The 19,322-nt window shown below is 46.3% G+C and overlaps 1 protein-coding gene across 2 annotated transcripts in view; it reads left to right on the top strand.

The window, feature by feature from the left end:
- The first annotated feature begins 1,351 nt into the window (after positions 1–1,351).
- The window catches only part of LY86 (lymphocyte antigen 86), a 53,970-nt gene continuing 35,999 nt past the window's right edge, over positions 1,352–19,322 (top strand). Inside the window, exon 1 of one of the 2 annotated variants that reach the window (XM_007173915.2) lies at positions 1,352–1,704. In XM_007173915.2, the coding sequence (XP_007173977.1) occupies positions 1,578–1,704 (127 nt within the window). In that variant the 5' untranslated portion in view covers positions 1,352–1,577. The remainder of the gene's footprint in view (positions 1,705–19,322) is intronic. The other variant, XM_007173914.3, reaches the window with a different exon arrangement.

The following is a 19,322-nucleotide window of genomic DNA, read 5'->3' as shown; positions in this document are numbered from 1 at the left end:
GCTCTCCCCATAAGCTCTCACCCCCTGAGCTCCTGTTCTCAGACCACCCGCCCTCCCACCCACCCACCCAGACTAGGTGGGGCTACCTCGTCTCTTCTTACAGCAGCTTACCCACCTCTCGGGTGGGGCTCTGATTTCCCCTCGAGCCTCACAAAAGCCAGCGGTCCTTCAGCTGGAGCGTGTGTCAGACCCACCTGATGGGCTTATTAAAGCACATCTGCGGCTCCACCCCAGAGTTCGTGCTTCAGTGGGTCTTGAGTGGAGCCCAAGAACTTGCATTTCTAACAAACTCTTGGCGGAAGTTGATGCTTGTGACCCAGGAACCGCACTTTGAGAATCGCTATTGAAAGCCGATGTCACTGAACTTAAGAAAATCAATCCCCAAGTGACTATGCCCTGCTCTCTCCCTAGAAATCCAAAGTAACCATCAAGTAAGTCAACTTATTTGTTTGTCTTCACTGGCAATTAAATTCCACTTATTACAAAAAAAAGTTTGGAAGTGACTTTAATTCTTATTTAAGCCATGGGCAGAAATAGTGAACTTACCCAGGGCACTCAGAGAAACACTTTTCCTCCCGAGGGAAATAGTGTTTTCTGTTGCTTCTAAAATCTGCCGGCCTTGGTCCTGACTCTGGTTCTCTTAAACTACGGTGGAGCTGGGGCTGGGGGTGGGGAATCAGGGTTGAGAAACTTTGCTGTCAAGATGCAGGACCACAGAGGAAGGGGGATAGAGAGACAGATTCTTGACTTTGAAAAGAAAGTGGAAAAAAAAAAAAAAAAAGAAAGTGGGACATGACATGAATAATCCTGCCACTGACCAAAACAAGTCTTCAAAGGGAGGCCCTTACTTCCCCGTCCTTCCCCACCCTTCCCACCAAGCTGAGCCCAGAAATAGAACCTAGCTTGCTTCTCAGGGCTCCTCCCTCCACCTCGTCTCCAGAGACCACAGCTACTGCCCCCAGAGCACTGCCCTGTCCTCCCAGCTGCACAGTCGCTTCTGAAATCTTAATCCCGGGGCTGAAGCCAGAGAAAAGTGCCAACAAGGCAAAAGCCTAATTCCAGATCCCAAATGTCCTTCTGCAGCTCCCCAGATGCCGAACGCTGCCGGCCGGCCCCAGCCAGGCCCCTGGGCCACAGCCTCCATCAGAGGCCCCTGGGGACAGGGGACCCGGGGCTGGAAAACATGTGGAGGCCTGTGGTTTCGCTTTCCTGAGTTCTCTGCCCCAGCCGGGGGCAGGGCTGTAAGGAGGGTGGGGCAGGAAGGAGGGCTCTTTGGGGCCCAGTTGTAAGGTCCTGCATCACTTGCTAGCCCCTCTCTTTGAAAGCAGAAAGTCAAACATTAACAACCCTGGACCCAGACTGGCCTCACCCGTTGATTCAAGCGCCCAAGGTTCTGGGGAACAGCATTCAAAGGCCTCTGCTAACTGCCTTTTGCTTCTCAGAGTGGTTCCCCAGGAGCATAAAATATGAGAAGTGAAACTGAACATGTCACCCCTTTATGAGAGGAGGGGAAGCACCCTGAGGGCCCTTTCTCTTGGGCCAGTTATTCTTCTGTTGGTCACACACAGGACCTCGCCATGCAGGTGCTCATGGCCGCCTTTCTTGTCTGGTCTCTGATGTCTCCCCAGGGCCGTGGTACGGAAGCCTGGCCCACACACACGGCCTGCAGGGATGGGAGCTTGCAAGTCCTCTACCAGAGCTGCGGTAAGCGCTTTCTGAATGTCCATTTCTGTTCATGGGGAAATGAAGGCCCACAGATGTGAGCTGCTGGAGTGTTTTGTTGGGGTTGGGGGAAGGGCGAGGGGGACAGTGGCCAAACAGGTCTGCGAGGACCACTGGGAGCCCCGGGCAGAAGGAGAGGTCGGGCGGGAGAGAGCTTAAGAGTATGACAAGAGGAACAGAAAAAGACAGTGAGTCTAGATACAGCAATTCATTAACGTCAGAGAGCCCGAAAAAGAACAGACTGACCAATGAGTCTACCAAATTGTGAAACCTCGCCAGTTCAAGATCAGGAAGAGATGCTTCTGTAGCCTCCCTCGATTGTACACCTGGGACACCTCGCCAAGTTATTTCATTTGCAAGTTGAGTGAAAAGGTCATTTATGCCAAAGGAGAAGATTCCTGTCCTTCTGTTGACACTCCCAGAGCTTCTATCACAGCAGCAACATCATTCATTCATTCAACAAACGCTTATCTGGCAGCTGCCAATGCCCGGATTTTCTCTAGGGCTGGACATAACAAAAGGGAATGAGCTATGTTACCCTATGGGACAAACATAGATACCAACCAAAATTGCAATCTAATGAATAGAATTCTGGGAACTGCCGTAATCAGTGTCGGGACCAAGTCTTTGGAGTGTATATTCGTCTACTGGAGCTGTTAGAACACCACAGACTGGGAGGCTTAAACAGCAGAAATGTATTGTCTCACAGTTCTGGAGGCTGCAAGTCCAAGATCAAATGTCGGAAGGGCTGGTTTCTCCTTAGGCCTGTCTCCTTGGCTTGCAGACGGCCGTCTTCTTCTCCTGTCTTCACTTGGTCTTTGCTCTGTGCCCACATGTTCCTAGTACGTCTGTGGCTCTTCTTATAAGGACATCAGTCATATTGGATCAGGGCCCACAAGTATGACCTCGTTTAATCTTAATCACCCTTTTAAGACCCTTACTCCATATGCTGCCATATTTTAAGGTACTGAGGGATAGGACTTCAACATATGGATGGGGTTGGGGAATTCAGTCCATAAAGGGGGCCTGAGTGGCCAGAAATCAGCCCAGTCTCAGGATCACATCTTGAATGAAGATGAGAGGGACTGGCTCGTGAAGTCATGACATTGTGAAATATGCCACTTTGGAGGTAGATAGGGGTCAGAATGCTGTTGGACTGTAGCAGGTGGAAAGGAGATGCACTTTAAGCATCTAAGTCGGCCGCATGATAAGCTGAGTAGTGTGGATGTTACACTGAGCAGAAGCTGATCCCTACGGCTGCCACCCAAGGAGCTGCCTCAGAGAGCTCCACACTTTACTCTTTTAAAAAGAAGGAACATCGAACATTGAAATGCACACACAAATTGTTTTAGTGTGAAAGAGAAGGAATGGCTGGTTGCTGGAAGTGTTGATCACCGGACTCCTGCTCTGCCTGCGGCGATGGGGTGCTTTCTGCTGGCGTCTATTCATTTGAGACGCAGGACCAGAAGCAAGACTCGAGATGAACGCCCTGCTCAGGATTTGTTTTTCCAATTCGTCCTCCCATTAACCCCATTAAGGGCTGCCACGGCTGGTCCATCCCTCAGACCAGCCTGCAGCCTGCAGCACTCATCCAAGCCTGGCAACCACCTCTCAAGCCCCTGCCATGAGAGGCGAGAGGAGCAGATGTATCGGGGAAAGAACAAGGGCTTATCACCCACCCTCCCAGGGAAAACTCCTCCCTCTGAAGGGGTGGTTGCTCCCTGGGGTCAATGAAGGCTGACCGCAAATCCTGCTCTGGGCACTCAGCAAGAGGAATGGCGGAGACGCAGTCCTGGTCCAAGAGTGGTGGGAGGATGAGACAAGCATCAGGGTAAAGGCTCTGTATGAGGGGCTGGAACAGAGGCACAGGTCTGGCCCCAGGGGACATGATGGTTGGAGAGGGTGAGATTGGGATCTAAAGCCATCAGGGAAAGGTCATCAAGCTTGAGTTCAACCTTAAAGGATGATACAGACAGTAATTATAGCATCTCATGTTCATAGAAGGTTTATATGTGCCAGGCACCACGCTAAGTGCTTTCTAAGCGTTATTCTCATTTACAGGTGTGTAAACTGAGGATTAGAGGTGTCAGGTAACTTTTCCGAGGCCACAGAGGTAATAGTGGCAGAATTACATCCCCAGTGGTACAGAAGAGGTGTTAGGTAAATATTTGTGGAATTAAAATAAATTGATCCCAGGCCTGTCCAACTCCAGCGCCTATTCTGAATCACCTGCCGTCTAGAATTTTGTCAGAAGGCAAATGGAGTGGAGGTGGGGAGCGGGAAGGAGCATTTCGGCAGAGAACAGCATGTGTGAAGTTTGGGAAACGTGCCCAGGATTAGAGTTCACGGGGCTGCAGAAGGGCTCGGACGTGGGGGAGGGTGAGAGATGAGGTGGGAGATGTGGGCAGAGCCCAGGTGTGATGGGTAATTTTATGTGGCAGTGTGACTAGGCCATGGGATGCCCAGAGAGCTGATTAAACTTCATGTCTGGGTGTGTGTGGGAGTGTGTTTCCAGACGAGATTAACACTGGAATCAGGGGACTGAGTAAAGCAGATGGTTCTCCTAATGTGAGTGGGCATCACCCAACCTGCGAGGGCCTGAGTAGAACACAAAGCAGAGGTAGGTTGAATTCACTCTCTGCCCAACTGCAGAACTGGGACCCTGACCTCCCGCTTGCAGCCCTCCTGGTTCTCAGGCCTTCAAACTACACCACCAGCATTCCTGGGGCCCCAGCTTGCAGACGGCAGATCGTGAGACTTCTCAGGCTCCATCCTCATGTGAGCCTACACCTTGTAATAACTCTCTTTCTAGAATAGATGCATATATGTAATTCCATTGGTTCCGTTTCTCTGGAGAGCCCTGACTAATACACCAAGAGACCCAGACAAGGTTGGGCTGTATCCTTTTGACAATGAGGAAAGGATTGCATTTTGGCAAGATTCCTCAGGTAAGGGTAGGAGCATGGATATGAGACTGAAAACTGTTTGAGGCTTCAGGCAGGATTTGTAGCCTAGAGAATCAATCATCCAGGAAAGAAATCATGGGAGCTAAATTAGCGGAATTTCAACAGGCTTAATGTCAGAAGGAATCTTTGGTGTACATTGCGATCAGCAGAGAGGAAAGCAGTGTCCTGGGAGCTCCTCTAGGGATGGGCCTCCCTCCTCTCCTGAGAGCCTTTGCGCTATCGGGGACTGAAAGGCTTCATACCCCTCCGCAGGTGGAGATGCCCCCTCAGCTGCTGGATTCACAGCGGGGCAGCCCCTCGAGGCCTCTGCACTGATGACATAGACATAGTATGTGATGCTTCAGTTGTGATGCTTCATCCAGGCCTGGGGTTTAGACATCCCTGGGCACATCAGGGATCCCAACATGTTCACAGATGTGGGAGGATCAGCTGACAAAAATAAAGGGTCTACTGTCTTCTGGGTTTAGCGCTTCATTTTTCCTTTCTCTTTTTGTTTTATCATTTTAGTGGGAGGGCGGATTTTCAGCTAGAAACTGTTCTGAATAAGACAAAAATCCTTGAGGTGAAAGAAAGAATTTCATAAACGGTTATGGGGCTCTGAACACAGACCAGGAAGTGAGCAAAAGTGTCTGAAAAAGCAGAAGTCCTGCACTGTCCAACCGTTAGTGCTGCAGCAAAGAAGAGAGTGACAGTCATTATAAAAGCCAAAGGGGGAACAAAAGCGGTCAGGGGCCCTTCTTTTGTTAAATCATAAGACAATGTCCAGGGCTAGAAAAAGCCCAGGGACCCCACCCCACATACATGCCCCAAATGTCCACCAATGTGTTTACTGAGGTGCTGCTTCTATCACACGAATACGTGACATGGATCACAAAAGTGCATGTGATCGGAAGATGAACTAGATAGTAGGGGAAGCGGTGGGGTGGGGAAGGGGAGGGGAATAATAAAGCCGGGGGGCTGGGGAGGTCAGGACACTTACAACAGAGGGGGCAGCGGCGTGAGGGATAGGAGCTTGGGGTCTGGATTCATTCCAACCCCTAGGCAATACTCTCTGTTTCCGGTCTTTGATTGTAAAGTGGGTTTCCTTGGCGTTTGGTGGCTTTAAAGGACGTGCATTGATTCTTTTAGAGTTTTGGAGGCCAGGAGTCCAAAGTCAGTTTCACCTGGTCAAAGGGCACCCTCACTTGGAATCTCCGGGGGAGGATCCTTTCCTTGCTTTGTCCGGCTTCTGCAGCTGCTTCCCTGCAACCTTTGGCTCACGGCCCCCTCCTGCATCTTCAAAGCCAGCAGCATTGCACCTTGCCTCAGCTGTCACATTCCTTCCTTCTTCTGTGTCAAGCCTCCCTCAGCCTCCCTCTTGTGAGGACACTTGTGATTAGGATGATCTCATGACCTCAGGATCCTTAGCTTAATTGCTTCTGCAAAGTCCTTTTTGCCACTTAAGGTAACATTCACAGGTTCTGGGGATCGGGGCATGGATATCTTTGGGAACAGTTATCCAGCAATAGGGCTAATAATTTTATCGGCATCTCAGGGCTGTGTGAGGATTAAGGGAAAAGGACTGTGTGAGCAGTGCTGAGCACATACTATGTGCTCAGTAAATCTTTGCTGCTGCTGACTTGTAAGATATTTCACCGTCACAAGAGGTATATTTGACGCTGAGCTTCCTTGAAGCCAAATCAAACAAGGGAATTACACTGTTTACAAAATAAAACCAGTTTTCAAGGAGATGTCCAGCTTTTCCTGACCCTGGAATAAGCTGTGAGAAGCATTTCTCCCTGGAGTAAGTGGTATCCTGGACCGCATCTCTACAAGAGACGCCACAGTGACTCACATCCACTGCTCCTCGTGGCGGCCCTCAGTGTAGACCAAGGGCTCATCACCAAAAGGAAACTCAGGATCGATTTTGCAAAAGGCCACAGTAGAACTGTCCTTGAATGCAGCACTTGCTGGTCTGGGTTGCTCAAGGGGAATTTAGACACCCATAGGAATGCGTGAGCTGCAGGTGCGCCAGGACCCATCCGTAAATACCATTATCGTGGCCATTGCTGCTGTTGCTGCTGTTATGGGGTTTTTGATAAGGGTTGGAGAGCGGAGATCTAAGTTGTATTTTCTGGCAAGAGCCTTGAGCGTACACCTCAGTGCTGTCAGTTAACCTGCCTTGACATCGACCAGGCAGAGAGGAGGGTCATAAAAAGTAAAGGACCTGTGACACATGCCCAAATCACTTCATGTCCCCCTTTTTGGTTTCTCTGATATTCACAGTCAACCTGGCCATTCACTTGGCTCCTGGGGGTCGTCTAGGGCAAAGGTCAGCAAAGGAAGCCCATAGGCCAAATCCCACCTGCTGCCTGTTTTTGAACAGCCCATGAGCTAAGAATGGTTTTTACATTTTTAAATGGCTAGAAAAAATCAGAAGAAGAAGAATATTTGTGACATGTGAAAATTATATGAAATTCACATTTCTGTGTCCATAAATAAAGTTTTTTGGAACTGTGCTACAGTGGCACAGTGAGGAATGTGACGGTGACTGAAGGCCCACAGAGCTGAAAATATTAACTATCTGGCCCTTCATCGAAAAAGTTTGCTGCTCCCTAGTCAAGGTCAGAAAGACTCTCTCAAGCTCTTCACCAGATCAGAGCCTCAAGTCCTGGGTCTTCTGGATGATTCCAGCCATAAAGAAACTCCATGGCCAAGTGAACTTGGCACCAAAACCACCACGACTGCAAAGGATTTGTAGGATCCCTTTGAGAGAATCTTCATTGCCATAACAATCTCCTGCTTCTGTATAACGTTTTACAATTTATAAAGTTCTTCCACTTGTAAGGTCTCATTCAGTCCTTATGAATTGGAGGTATGTAGGGTGTGTGTGTAGGGTGTGTATTTCCATTTTCCAGATACTAAAACAGAAGCACATATATATTAACTATCTTAACAAAGTAACATACCTGAGCCCTTGATACAAACCAACCTAAGTGACTCCACACCCAGTGACCTAAAGCTGTTATCGCGGAACTCTAATATGGAGTAAGCCATGCCAGCTGATCCCAGAAACATAGGGTGGGGACAGGGAGAAAGCAGAACTCAAAAACTAAGTCTTTGGGTGAAGAGATGAAAACCCTAAGTACTAGCAAAAGGAGGAGGAGAAAGAGGAGGGGGGAGAGGGAGAGGGAAGGAAGACACAGGGAGGAGGGAGATCTGGGCAGGAGAGAGATCTGTCTTCTGATTCAAGGGTTGTTTCCCCCTCCCACCCCTTCCCCCCAGCCTCCCCTCTCTGCACAAGTTCAGAGCTGGGCCAGTATGGCTCTTCCCAGGTGTCCACCAGGACCTGTAGCAGCCGCAGAAGACAAGGGACACCCACATCTATGTTTATCAGCCTTGGGTACCAAGTTCTCTTTTGTGGCAAGGTGTCTGGAAATGACACCTCCCAAATTAAAAGAAGCAAATGAAAGGCCATTCTCCTATGAGTCAGAACAGCATAGTTTATGGCGGAGCCCTCCTGCGCAGATGTCATACTCACCTCATAGGCAAACCCTATTTGCCTCACACCCGAGGGCAGCTCCCTCCGTGGAGAAGTTGGGGGGAGCCCCATCTCCAGCAGTAAGTTGAGGGCTGTGGGTGGTACCTGTGGGACAGACCAGCCACCTGGGATGTCCTAGGGTCAGGGGACCATGGCATCCGATCACCGTGCTTCAAACTTGCAGCCAGCACCGGCTCTCGCTCCTTGAAGGGATCAGCTTTGTCCACTTCTGCCCAAATCAGTTTCACTTTATCTGACCTCCAAAAAGTCCTTAATGACAAAGTCAGAATCAGGTCACATGCACCTGAATAAGCCATAAAGAGAGTCACACAGGACAATGCCTCAGACTCTAAGAATGCGAAGCGACGCTGGCCACATTTCCTTCCAAACAAGAGGGTGAACTGCCATGGCCTGGCTGCAGAGCGGAAGGACTTTGATAAAATGTCCTAGGAAAAAAATTGTTTTAAACAGCCTGGAAGGAAAGGGAGAGGGAAAACCTCCTTTCCTCAAAACTAATAATTCTTCAGTAAATGGAGCATAAAACAAACAAAAGAAGCAACGATGTCAAAAAATAATAATATGAATGGAAAACATCACACGCCACATGGTCATTTAAAAATACTTTAAAAAATTACACGCAGAAAGCAATTTCTCTGTTTATTTTCCTAGATTAATAGGGATATAAATACTGGGCAATTAAAGAAAAGTAAACAGCCAGAGAAACAAAGATGCAACTTCAAAGGGATAACTTAGGGCCTGCAGGATTCAACAGCTAGTGGCCTTGAGCAGAGTGGGGCCTTTTTGCCAAACTTAAAGACAGGAAGTTGATTTAAAAAAAAAAAAAGGAATGTCAACATTGAGATGCAGATTTTAAAAAGTAGGAACAGGAAGAAGTCAAAAGTGGGCAGGAGCTGGAGGGGAACCAGCCCAGCCCACAGATACGCTTCTGCTAGAGCCCCTGTGTTCCTCCCTGTTTCCCTCTGGTTGTTACCATTTATGGCCAAGTCTCCAAGGTGGTGTTACTTCTCCTAAAAGCTTTTGAAGAGATGCTGAGTAACTTACTGAATAGGGACCTATGGAGACAAAAAAGCCAAGAGTCTGTGAGTGTAAGAGGCTCTTTCCATCCTCAGGCAAAATCGGAGGGGCAGCTTAGCTCGTGTTTGGGAAGGAGCCTCTTTGGAGAGTTAGCGATGGGGGAGGACCATCCTCCAGCTCTGCAGCTATTTTTGTAAACACTACAACGCAGAGGACACACTGCAAAACAGCCGCCGGTGTGAGGTCCTGGGCCAGGCTGCAGACTCAGGCCGGCAGATGGGGCAGCGCGGGTCCAAAGCAGCTTTTTTCTTAGAGGCCGAGGAAAGCGAAGGAGAGAGCCCCCTTGCCAGCTCCAGCTCTTCTCGCTGGAGCACCTGGCAGAGCCCGGCAGGTACCAGGCTCCCAGGAGCCCCAGGCTGGCAGCGCCCTCAGCATCTCTGGTGAGAGCAGTCGGAAGGCACAAAGCAGAGGCGTGCTGGTCAAGCATACAGGTGGGGGGTGGCGGCGGGGGCACCCTCCAAACCTCAACCCTAAACAACAGTTCAGGGCAAAGGATAACTGAAAGAAAAGGGCCACCCACCCAGGAACTGTGTACCATCTGGCTTGGCGTTCGTTGCTTCTCTGGGATGCCTTGTGAAGTGATAGCCAAGCCTCCTGATTCAGTATTTCATTCTGGGATCCTAGAGTAGCCAGGTGAGCATCCCTGGAAGTACTCTGGGGTCTCCCGGGAAACAAGCGCTGCAGAATTCGCGCATGCGTCTGGGTGCAGCCGGGGTGATTGCTGCGCGGTGGGCAATGAGCGAGCCTGCGTCTGCTGGCCTCCTTGTGACGGATCCAAGACGGCCGAGTTATGCCTCCGTGCCTTTTTGAAATTCTGTGCCCGTTTCCCCTGCGGTGCCTCTCCGCTTCCAGAAGAGAAGGAAGTAGTAACCAGGCCAGGAGGTAATGGCCAGGAGGAAAAAGAAAAAGCTCCTTAGCCCAGAAAGCGCTGCTTCCAAGCACAACTTACAGTGGGAGAGTCACACAGGCTGTCTGGGGACCTAGAGTGGGGTCAATGGGCTCCCTTATTTGAAGCCTGGCATCTCCCCTCTGGCCAGGTGGGAACTGCGCCAGCCCCGGGGACAGATCTAGACGAGAATGATCAGGGTTCCCTCTGGCTCTTCACCATTAGAATCCTTTCCCGTAGCTGGGGACTTTCTTATTCGGATGGCTTCTCTGTATGTTTCAGTGCTCAATTTCATGCTTCCCATACTGTATTAAAATAGCCCTTTAAACAGTTAAACTCTACTTGCATAATTAATAAATCAAAACTTTGTAAATTTAACAAATTACTTTTATTGCAGGCATATATCCATGGGTCACAAATTTTTTAATAGAATTCTCTTAAGCATGTAAACAAATACAGCGGATTTCCTTAAATGCTTTAAAATCTTTAAAGGCAGGCAAAGCAAGCACAAATTATCACGGTGATTGTTCCATTTACTATGACCCTTTCCTTAAACTAGTGTCAAATTATTGGTACTATGTGTTTAACGTTATTTCTTTATCATCTTTACATTGATGTTTATTCTTCCCTGTATTCTTATCTTTTCTTGGAGTTATAACAATACTTAGTTCAGTATTTTCCTAGCTGTCTAGTATGTTCCAGACCAAAGATGAAGACTATCACTCAGACCATTCAGGACGCAGGTTTTTTGTTGTTGTTGTTTTGTTTTGTTTTGTTTTGTTTTTAAAGAATTTACTGGATTCTGAGATAGGTCATGCTACCTTAAGATGAATCTTTTTTTTTTAATTAATTAATTTATTTATTTATTTTTGGCTGTGTTGGGTCTTCGTTTCTGTGTGAGGGCTTTCTCTAGTTGCAGCAAGCGGAGGCCACTCTTCATCGCGGTGCGTGGGCCTCTCACTATCGCGGCCTCTCTTGTTGTGGAGCACAGGTTCCAGACGCGCAGGCTCAGTAGTTGTGGCTCACGGGCCCAGTTGCTCCGCGGCATGTGGGATCTTCCCAGACCAGGGCTCAAACCCATGTCCCCTGCATTGGCAGGCAGATTCTCAACCACTGCGCCACCAGGGAAGCCCCCAGGACGCAGGTTTTGAGTTACCAATCAATTGATCCTGGGCCTGGTGGCATCGGGTCAGCAAGTTGAGGTCTCTGTACTTGAACTTGACCTATTACATCCTGAAGACCTTTTAGCGCCTTGCTTTCACAGGGTTCCCTGTATCCTGCTGCTCTTTCATCAATTGATGTGTGTTTTGCTCGGTCATTGTGATGCCATCCTGACATTATTATGCATTAACCCAGCCAGTCAGCATTCCTGGAAACGTACACCTACCACCCTAATGTCAGAAATACAGTGAGGGGGTCACTTAGAGGAGACGATGGATGTTGTCTGCACAGTTGAGGCTCATCTTTACGACATTTAGCCAACTCATCCTCTTAGAACATAGCACTGGATTGTAGCTAACTCATCCTCTTAGAGCATAGCACTGGATTGTCTCTCTGCTTGTATATTCTGTGTGGTTTCTGGTGCTGATTTGACTCTCGTCCAGCTTTCTATCCAATTTTTATATGAGGCCACTTGAGCTGATCAATCCTTCTGTTCTAATTTTTCCCAAGCACCTCTGTTATAGGTATATACATATACTTTTTTTCTGGCTTATTCCCAATGCTTTGTCCTTACTACTACCTACTTACAAAGATAGAAAAAAATCCCGTGGTTCTCTCTACTCTGTCCAAACGGGTGGGAACTCTCTGAATCTCTAAGAACAAGGCTTCATGCTCATCGAGTGTTTGGGATGTGACGCAACTTCCTTTTCGTCTTTGCTCAGGCTGCCTCACCCAGACAAGCCTGTGAAATGATTCTGAAAGAATCACGAGAGTTGAGGTCTTCAAGAGCCCCAAACAGCAGGCACTGCCTTTCTTCCTATTCCCAGAAACTGCCTGGTATCGCCCCAATCAGCAGAAGAGAGCAAGTCCCCGGTGGTCTCCTCCCACCTGCCCCCTCCCGCTCAGAGTTGGCACGACAGGGCACCGCCCTCTGCCCCCCGCAGCGTTGGCTTGCCCTCTGTTTCCAGCTCCGTGGCCAGCGTAGAGGACTTTGGTCTCTCCAGTTGAGTTTGCAGTGGATGCAGAGCTGCTAACGGGCAGGAAGGGAGCACACTGCGGCCGGGGTGAGGTTCCCGGAGCCGCTCTTGGTGGAGCCTTACGCTCTGTGAGGCTAAAGGATCTGTTTCTGACCGTGGCCTTGTGGCCATCCGCTGTGGTCATGGATGCAAGTGGCCTCGAAAGGAGCCGGGCGGCCAGGGGCTGTCACATGGCCACCTATTTATTTCTCCACCAGCCTGACGCCCTGCAGGCAGGTGGGGCGGGGTCAGCCTTCTCCCAGTCCCCGCCCACAGGCTCAGGGCAGACGGGGGACCTCTTACAGAACTGGGAAATGTGCTGGCCAGACAGAACCTCAGGGCTTCAGTCCAAGCATCTCCGTGTTCAGAAGAGGAAACTCGGAGCCAGAGAAGCAATGTGTCCCGATCACGGCCACAGAGCAAGGTGGTGGCAGCACCGTCCCAGGACCCTCCTGGGCGGCTCTGAGTCCTGTCCTCTGCATAAAAGCCAAGATGTGAACTCACCCAACGTCAGGCCAGAGATACTGCGTACACCGCGACCAGATCTTCTTCTTCATACTCACACCCCCAAAGTGCACAGGATCTTCTTTCTAGAAAGCCCTTCTCTTAAGGCAATGTGCCCTCATCCCTCCCTGCCAGGCCCCTGCAAAACAAGGGACTCTGTGTATACACAAGAGCTAAGGGGGCTTGTTTATAATACTGAGAGGACCGTTTAGTTCCATAAATGTCCTATCACTGCAAACTTTACATACAAATGACATCATTTCATAGAACAGTGAAGGCAAGAGCTTGTTTAGAAGGAAAGCTGACTTCTGTGGTATGAGCCTCATTAAGGATTCTAACAAGACTTAGAAAACAAATGACCATGACAGAGGACACCTGATGAAAATACGATAGGTGACTCAGGCCCCTAAAGCCCCAAAGCTTGACGTCAGCAGTCTGCTTCCTCTGGTCTTTCCTCCACGTCTAGAAAAGCTTGCTAAATACAGCCAGCTTCAGCCATGAAGGCAAATGCCAAATCCACCCACCCACCCCCCCTCCCCTGGTGTCAGCAGGCTTGGGTCTAGATCCTGGATGGTGGCTATTCCAGAAGGGTAGTACTGGAGACTCAGTTCTCTGGAGTCTAGATTCTAGCCTGACCTACACGGAGCTGATGGAATTCAAGCAGGATGGAGAGTGGATAGGAAGATCGTGTTCCAGGGTGAACAGCTTTTCTGTCTCACACTTGGCTTTGGTTTTAACTAAATGAAAGAACAATTCTTGTGTCAGTGAGTGTGCACGTTTCCAAAAAAAAAATACCTGAGGAGAAAATTGCCAATGGCTCTTGGTTTACTTGAAGCAGTGGTTGAACAGCAAGTGTCAAGTGTCCAATTGTGTCTGAGGTTTTAGAGCTGGTAGCCAAAATAATGAGCAGGAGTTGCCTGTGTAAACACTGCCTTCTCTCAGGGTCTCAGCGTTGCTGCCTTGCTGGGGGAGCGGACCTTCAGAATTCTGGAAAGCAGTGACAGAGAGGAGACCATGGTTCCCTTCCTGCAAAACTCATCATTTCCTTACATCTCACCCATTCCAGAAGCTATAGAGCTCGGCTCAAACGCTCAAATACACTCATGGAAGAGGCAGATTATGAAGGAAGTGGGTCAGTTGTAATTTACAATAGAAAGTTACAGGGACACTAGCTCTCGTCTCATCTCAAGGAGGAAACTACTATTCCGCTCCATCTGACCGCTGCGTGGGATTGTGGCACCTGGGATGTCTAACCTTCTGTTATACTTTTTCAGAAGAATAGCTCCTAATCTAGAAGCACAACCTCCTAATTTATGAATATGGCAACTAGACTAAGTGTTTTTTTTTTCTTAACATCTTTATTGGAGTACAACTATTTTACAATGGTGTGTTAGTTTCTGCTGTATAACAAAATGAATCAGCTATACATATACATACATCCCCATATCTCCTCCCTCTTGCGTCTCCCTCCCACCCTCCCTATCCCACCCCTCTAGGTGGACACAAAGCACCAAGCTGATCTCCCTGTGCTATGCGGCTGCTTCCCACTAGCTATCTATTTTACATTTGGTAGTGTATATATGTCCATGCCACTCTCTCACTTTGTCCCAGCTTCCCCTTGCCTCTCCCCGTGTCCTCAAGTCCACTCTCTATGTCTGTGTCTATATTCCTGTCCTGCCCCTAGGTTCTTCAGAACCGTTTTTTTTTTTTTTTTAGATTCCATATATATGTGTTAGCATACGGTACTTGTTTTTCTCTTTCTGACTTACTTCACTCTGTATGACAGACTCTAGGTCCATCCACCTCATTACAAATAACTTAATTTCATTTCTTTTTATGGTTGAGTAATATTCCATTGTATATATGTGCCACACCTTCTTTATCCATTCATCTGTTGATGGACACCTATAGCCTAAGAGTTTTTAAACATTGTGCAGGCCAAAAAAACACATCTGAAAGCTAGGAGCAAATCAGGCTCTAGCCATTTATGGTCTCTGCTGTAGAGAGGGGAGACTTTAGTCTGGTTATGCCTTTTTTTTTTTTTTTTTTGCTACCTAGACCCGAATGGCTTCCCTTCCTGGACTCAGAGTATCTCTAAAAAACCATCTTACAGTTCAGTCTTAACATCACTCTCCTCTATATCAAAGTGACGTCATCATATGAATCCCCAGGAATGCCAAATATGTAAAAGTTAAGTAACCAGTTGCTCAATTTGGAATATTCTTGCTGGCCTAAGAATCAAGTATTCAAGTATGTCCAGTCCATGCTATTTCCATCACCATCCAAACACCTGGAACTGCTAGTTAGATTTTGACCCAAATCTGTTGAAATGCTTCTTGCCACCTACAAACTTCACTAAAATGTGTATTCCTAAAAAAACGCTAGAAAGCAGGAGGCCTAGAATATAAACTACTCTAAAGATGAAGCTATTTCTTTGCATTTATCTTTGAAACCACAACAATTAGCACCATATACATAGTCAATATTCATTATAAATTAGAGGAATAAGTTTAAGTGTTAAGTTTAGAGTTTCCTGAAAAATGATCAGTGACACAGGAATTGAGTGCAAATTTATTTAAGAAATGATTCTGGGAAGAACCAGAAGAGAGTGAAAAAGTGAGGCAGGGAAGAAAAGGAAGCCAATCCAGGTAACCACTGTGGGCAACTGAAGCCTGGTCCTTCTGGGGACCCCTGGGAGACCTGTGAAATATGCCTTATGGTGGTCAGATCTGAAGGGAGAAGAAACTGGGGCATTGATCTAGCAACTTCTATCTGTCATGGTTATTCCTGGGTACACTGACTCCCCAGCACTTCTGGCTTGACAGTGTATAGAACAAGCTCACTCCCACACCCAGAGAAAGCCCTCAGGCAGTCATAGGTATTTGCAGGAAGGCTCTGGAGAGAATAAATGCCCTGCTACCGTACCTTTGTGCATTGGAACATCTCATATACACAAAAGCATTCATGAAGAGGACACTGACAAAAGAGAGACCAAGACAACCCACAAAAAGTGGCCATTGCAGATGGAATGGGCAAGCTTCTGGTCTCCACATCATGAAAAACTGTCTTGCTATAAAATATCTGGATAAAATGTGACACAAATCTTTTTAAATGCATAGGTAAGCTTGCATGAAAGAACGGGAGGTTTCCAAGAGCCAGAGCTAAAAGAAAGCACAAAAGCAGAGTGAAAAACCAGCACCAAAGCTATGTCCGCCCTCAGAACAGGTGTTTGACTCCATGGGCCAGAATGTGGCTTCAATGGCTCTGTGAGAGTCTGGCAACCATGCCCTGTGCTGTGAAAGATGGAAATCAATCCCATCATGAAACAAGGACCGTCAAAGAGTTATAGCCACAATTAAAAATGGACAAGAAAAAAAAACACATTCTTCAGCAAAATGGAAGACAAAGAAACTTATCTGACTCTGCTTGGCCTCTGGAGAAAGTAACTCTTCCCTGAGAAACAGTAACTCCAGACCTGATATCACCACTGGTTTGGGGCTCAAACCTGTATATACAAAAATGTATATTCCCTTCATGACCCAGGAAATCCCAAGCCTAGAAATTAAATTAAAGTAGGTCTTGATTGGGAATACCTGGGACATATTGACAGAAGAAAATGCAAATTTTCTCTGGAGGAATACATACTCTCAATTCAGGTTTCACATGAGTTCTGAAGATTGAGTTCACAATCCAAAATTTAAAAACACAAGGAAATAAGCCACCATGAGGGAAAGTCAGCAGAAAAACAAAAAGCAAAATTATAGCCATAAATGTATTAGATTTGGAAAATATAAGATACAGAATATAAAGTAGAGGACATGTCATTTGTTTAAAGAAATAAAAGAGGGACTCTAAAACATGAGCAAGGAAAAATACAATGTAAAAAAAAAATCTGAAAGATTTGAAAAAGAATCAAAGAGAAGCCCTTAAAATAAAATATTTACTTGTTGAAATAAAAAAATCATGGCTAGGTTAAAACACAGATTTTAAAATAGCTTAGATAGAACTAATGAACTGGATGAAAGGTCTGGAGATATTACTCAAAATGCATCATGGAGAAATCAAGAGATATGAGCTACAGCTGTAAAACAAAACAGAGATAATAAGGAAAAGGCAATTTCTGAAGAAAAGTACTGGGAGTTCCTGGAATTAATGAAAGACATGAATCTTCAAATTCAGTAAACACAACAATTCCCATGTGGGATTCATAAAAAGAATTCCACAACTACACCCATCAGAGTAAAACCACAAATTACCAAAGGAAAAAAAAATAACTGGTATAAATATATAGCAAGAGAAATCACGTAGCAAAAAATTATATTTAGACTGATAGCAGATTTTAATATAGCAACAGCAGTATACTCAGAGAAAAGAGAAAACAACAATCGACCTCGACTTCTATATTTAGCTAATTACCACTGAAAAATAAGAGGGAATTAAAGACTTTTTTTGACAAACAAAATCTAGAGTTTGCCACCAAAAGACTCACAGTAATGGAACTTTCTAAGGCAGGGGTCCCCAACCCCCCAGGCCATGGACCACTACCAGTCTGCAGCCTCTTAGGAACCGGCCCACAAAGCAGGAGGTGAGTGGCGGGTGAGCGAGCGAAGCTTCATCTGCTGCTCCCCATCACTAGCATTACCACCTAAACCATCACCCCCCCACCCCCACTCCCCCCACCCCTGCACCCCATCCGTGGAAAAATTGTCTTCCACAAAACCGATCCCTGGTGCCAAAAAGGTTGGGGGCCACTGTTCTAAGGGATACTTCAGAAAGAAATAAAATGTTCCCAGAAATAAGTTCTGAAATGCAAGATGGAATGGGAGAAAAGAATTAATAAATTAAAAGAAACAATGGATGATAATAATATGTAATTTGAAACAGGAATGTATTTGTTTACTATTATTGCATAATGAATTAGCCTAAAATTTAGCAGCTTAAAACAACAACCATTATTATCCCACAGTTTTTAATGGCTGAATAACTTACATATATATAAATATAATAAAATGTTTATCCATTCATCCATCAATGGACATTTAGGTTGTTTCCGTGTCTTGACTATTGTAAATAATACTGCTGTGAACATGGGGGTGCAGATATCTTTCCGAGTTAATGTTTGTGTTTCCTTTGGATCTATTCCCAGAAGTGGAATTGCTAAATCATATGGTAGTTCTATTTTTAATTTTTTGAGGATCTACCAGATTGAATTTTAAAAATCAGCTCTCTGCTCTTTAAAGAAATGTACCTAAAATACAGATCTACAGTGAACATCACATTTAATGGTGAAACATTGGAAACATTCCCTTTAAAACCAAGAACCAGACAAGAGCACCCACCATCAGCAGTTCTATTGAACATGACACTGAAGGCCCTCACCAGCACAGTAAATAAAATGTTTAAGGATTTGAAAAGAGGATACAAAATATTATTATATGCATACAATATGACTGTCAACATAGAAAAACCTAATCTAAAATTTATTGGAATTAATGAGAGTTGAACTAACAATTTATTTTGAAATCAGTGTATTACAGTATTCCAAAAGATAACTAGCATACGTAGCTTTGGTTAATTCACTTTCACAGCTGTAGAATATATCATTATTTGCATAGATTAAAATTATATACATTCTCCTTTTTTTAATGTTTTTTTTTAATTTATTTATTTTATTTATTTATTTTTGGATCTGTTGGGTCTTCGTTGCTGAGCGTGTGCTTTCTCTAGCTGAGGCGAGCGGGGGCTACTCTTCGTTGTGGTGCGCGGGCTTCTCATTGCAGTGGCTTCTCTTGTTGCGGAGCACGGGCTCTAGGTGTGTGGGCTTCAGTAGTTGCAGCACGCAGGCTCAGCAGTTGTGGCTCGTGGGCTCTAGAGCCAGGCTCAGTAGTTGTGGCACACGGGCTTATTTGCTCTGCGGCATTTGGGATCTTCCTGGAGCAGGGATTGAACCCATGCCCCCTGCTTTGGCAGGCGGATTCTTAACCACTGCACCACCAGGGAAGCCCCTATACATTCTCCTTTTAATAAATATTTAGGTTGCCTCCAATTTTTCACAATTACAGATGGTTGTGTGCATCTATTATTTATGTTTCCTTATGTCAGAAAATGCTTCCCAACCCAGGACTTTTCTTTCCATTTCTCTGAGGCTTAATTAAGCCTAGGCAAAGGTATGTAGAAGAATTTCTCTAGTTTAACCAGTTTTGTCTAGTAATGTTTCCATACAATAACAGTTTTTAAATGCTATGTTCTGAAAACACATGAACAGATGGCAAAAAAAAAAAAAAAAAAAAGACTGAACGATATCCAAATGGTTCCAATGATGGCGTGAAGGAGATGGGTGAGGTGTTGAGACAGGTCTGCTTGAAACTTTGCTGTGATCAGCTCACATGCTGCATTGAACTTGTGTGCAGGTCATTGGGGCAGGTAGTCTGTGGTTATTCAGTAAGTGCGTG

This window comes from Balaenoptera acutorostrata, chromosome 10 (assembly GCF_949987535.1).
Source record: "Balaenoptera acutorostrata chromosome 10, mBalAcu1.1, whole genome shotgun sequence".
Classification (NCBI taxonomy): domain Eukaryota; kingdom Metazoa; phylum Chordata; class Mammalia; order Artiodactyla; family Balaenopteridae; genus Balaenoptera; species Balaenoptera acutorostrata.
Note: the sequence above shows the minus strand (reverse complement) of the source record. Positions and strands in the feature narration are given on the sequence as shown.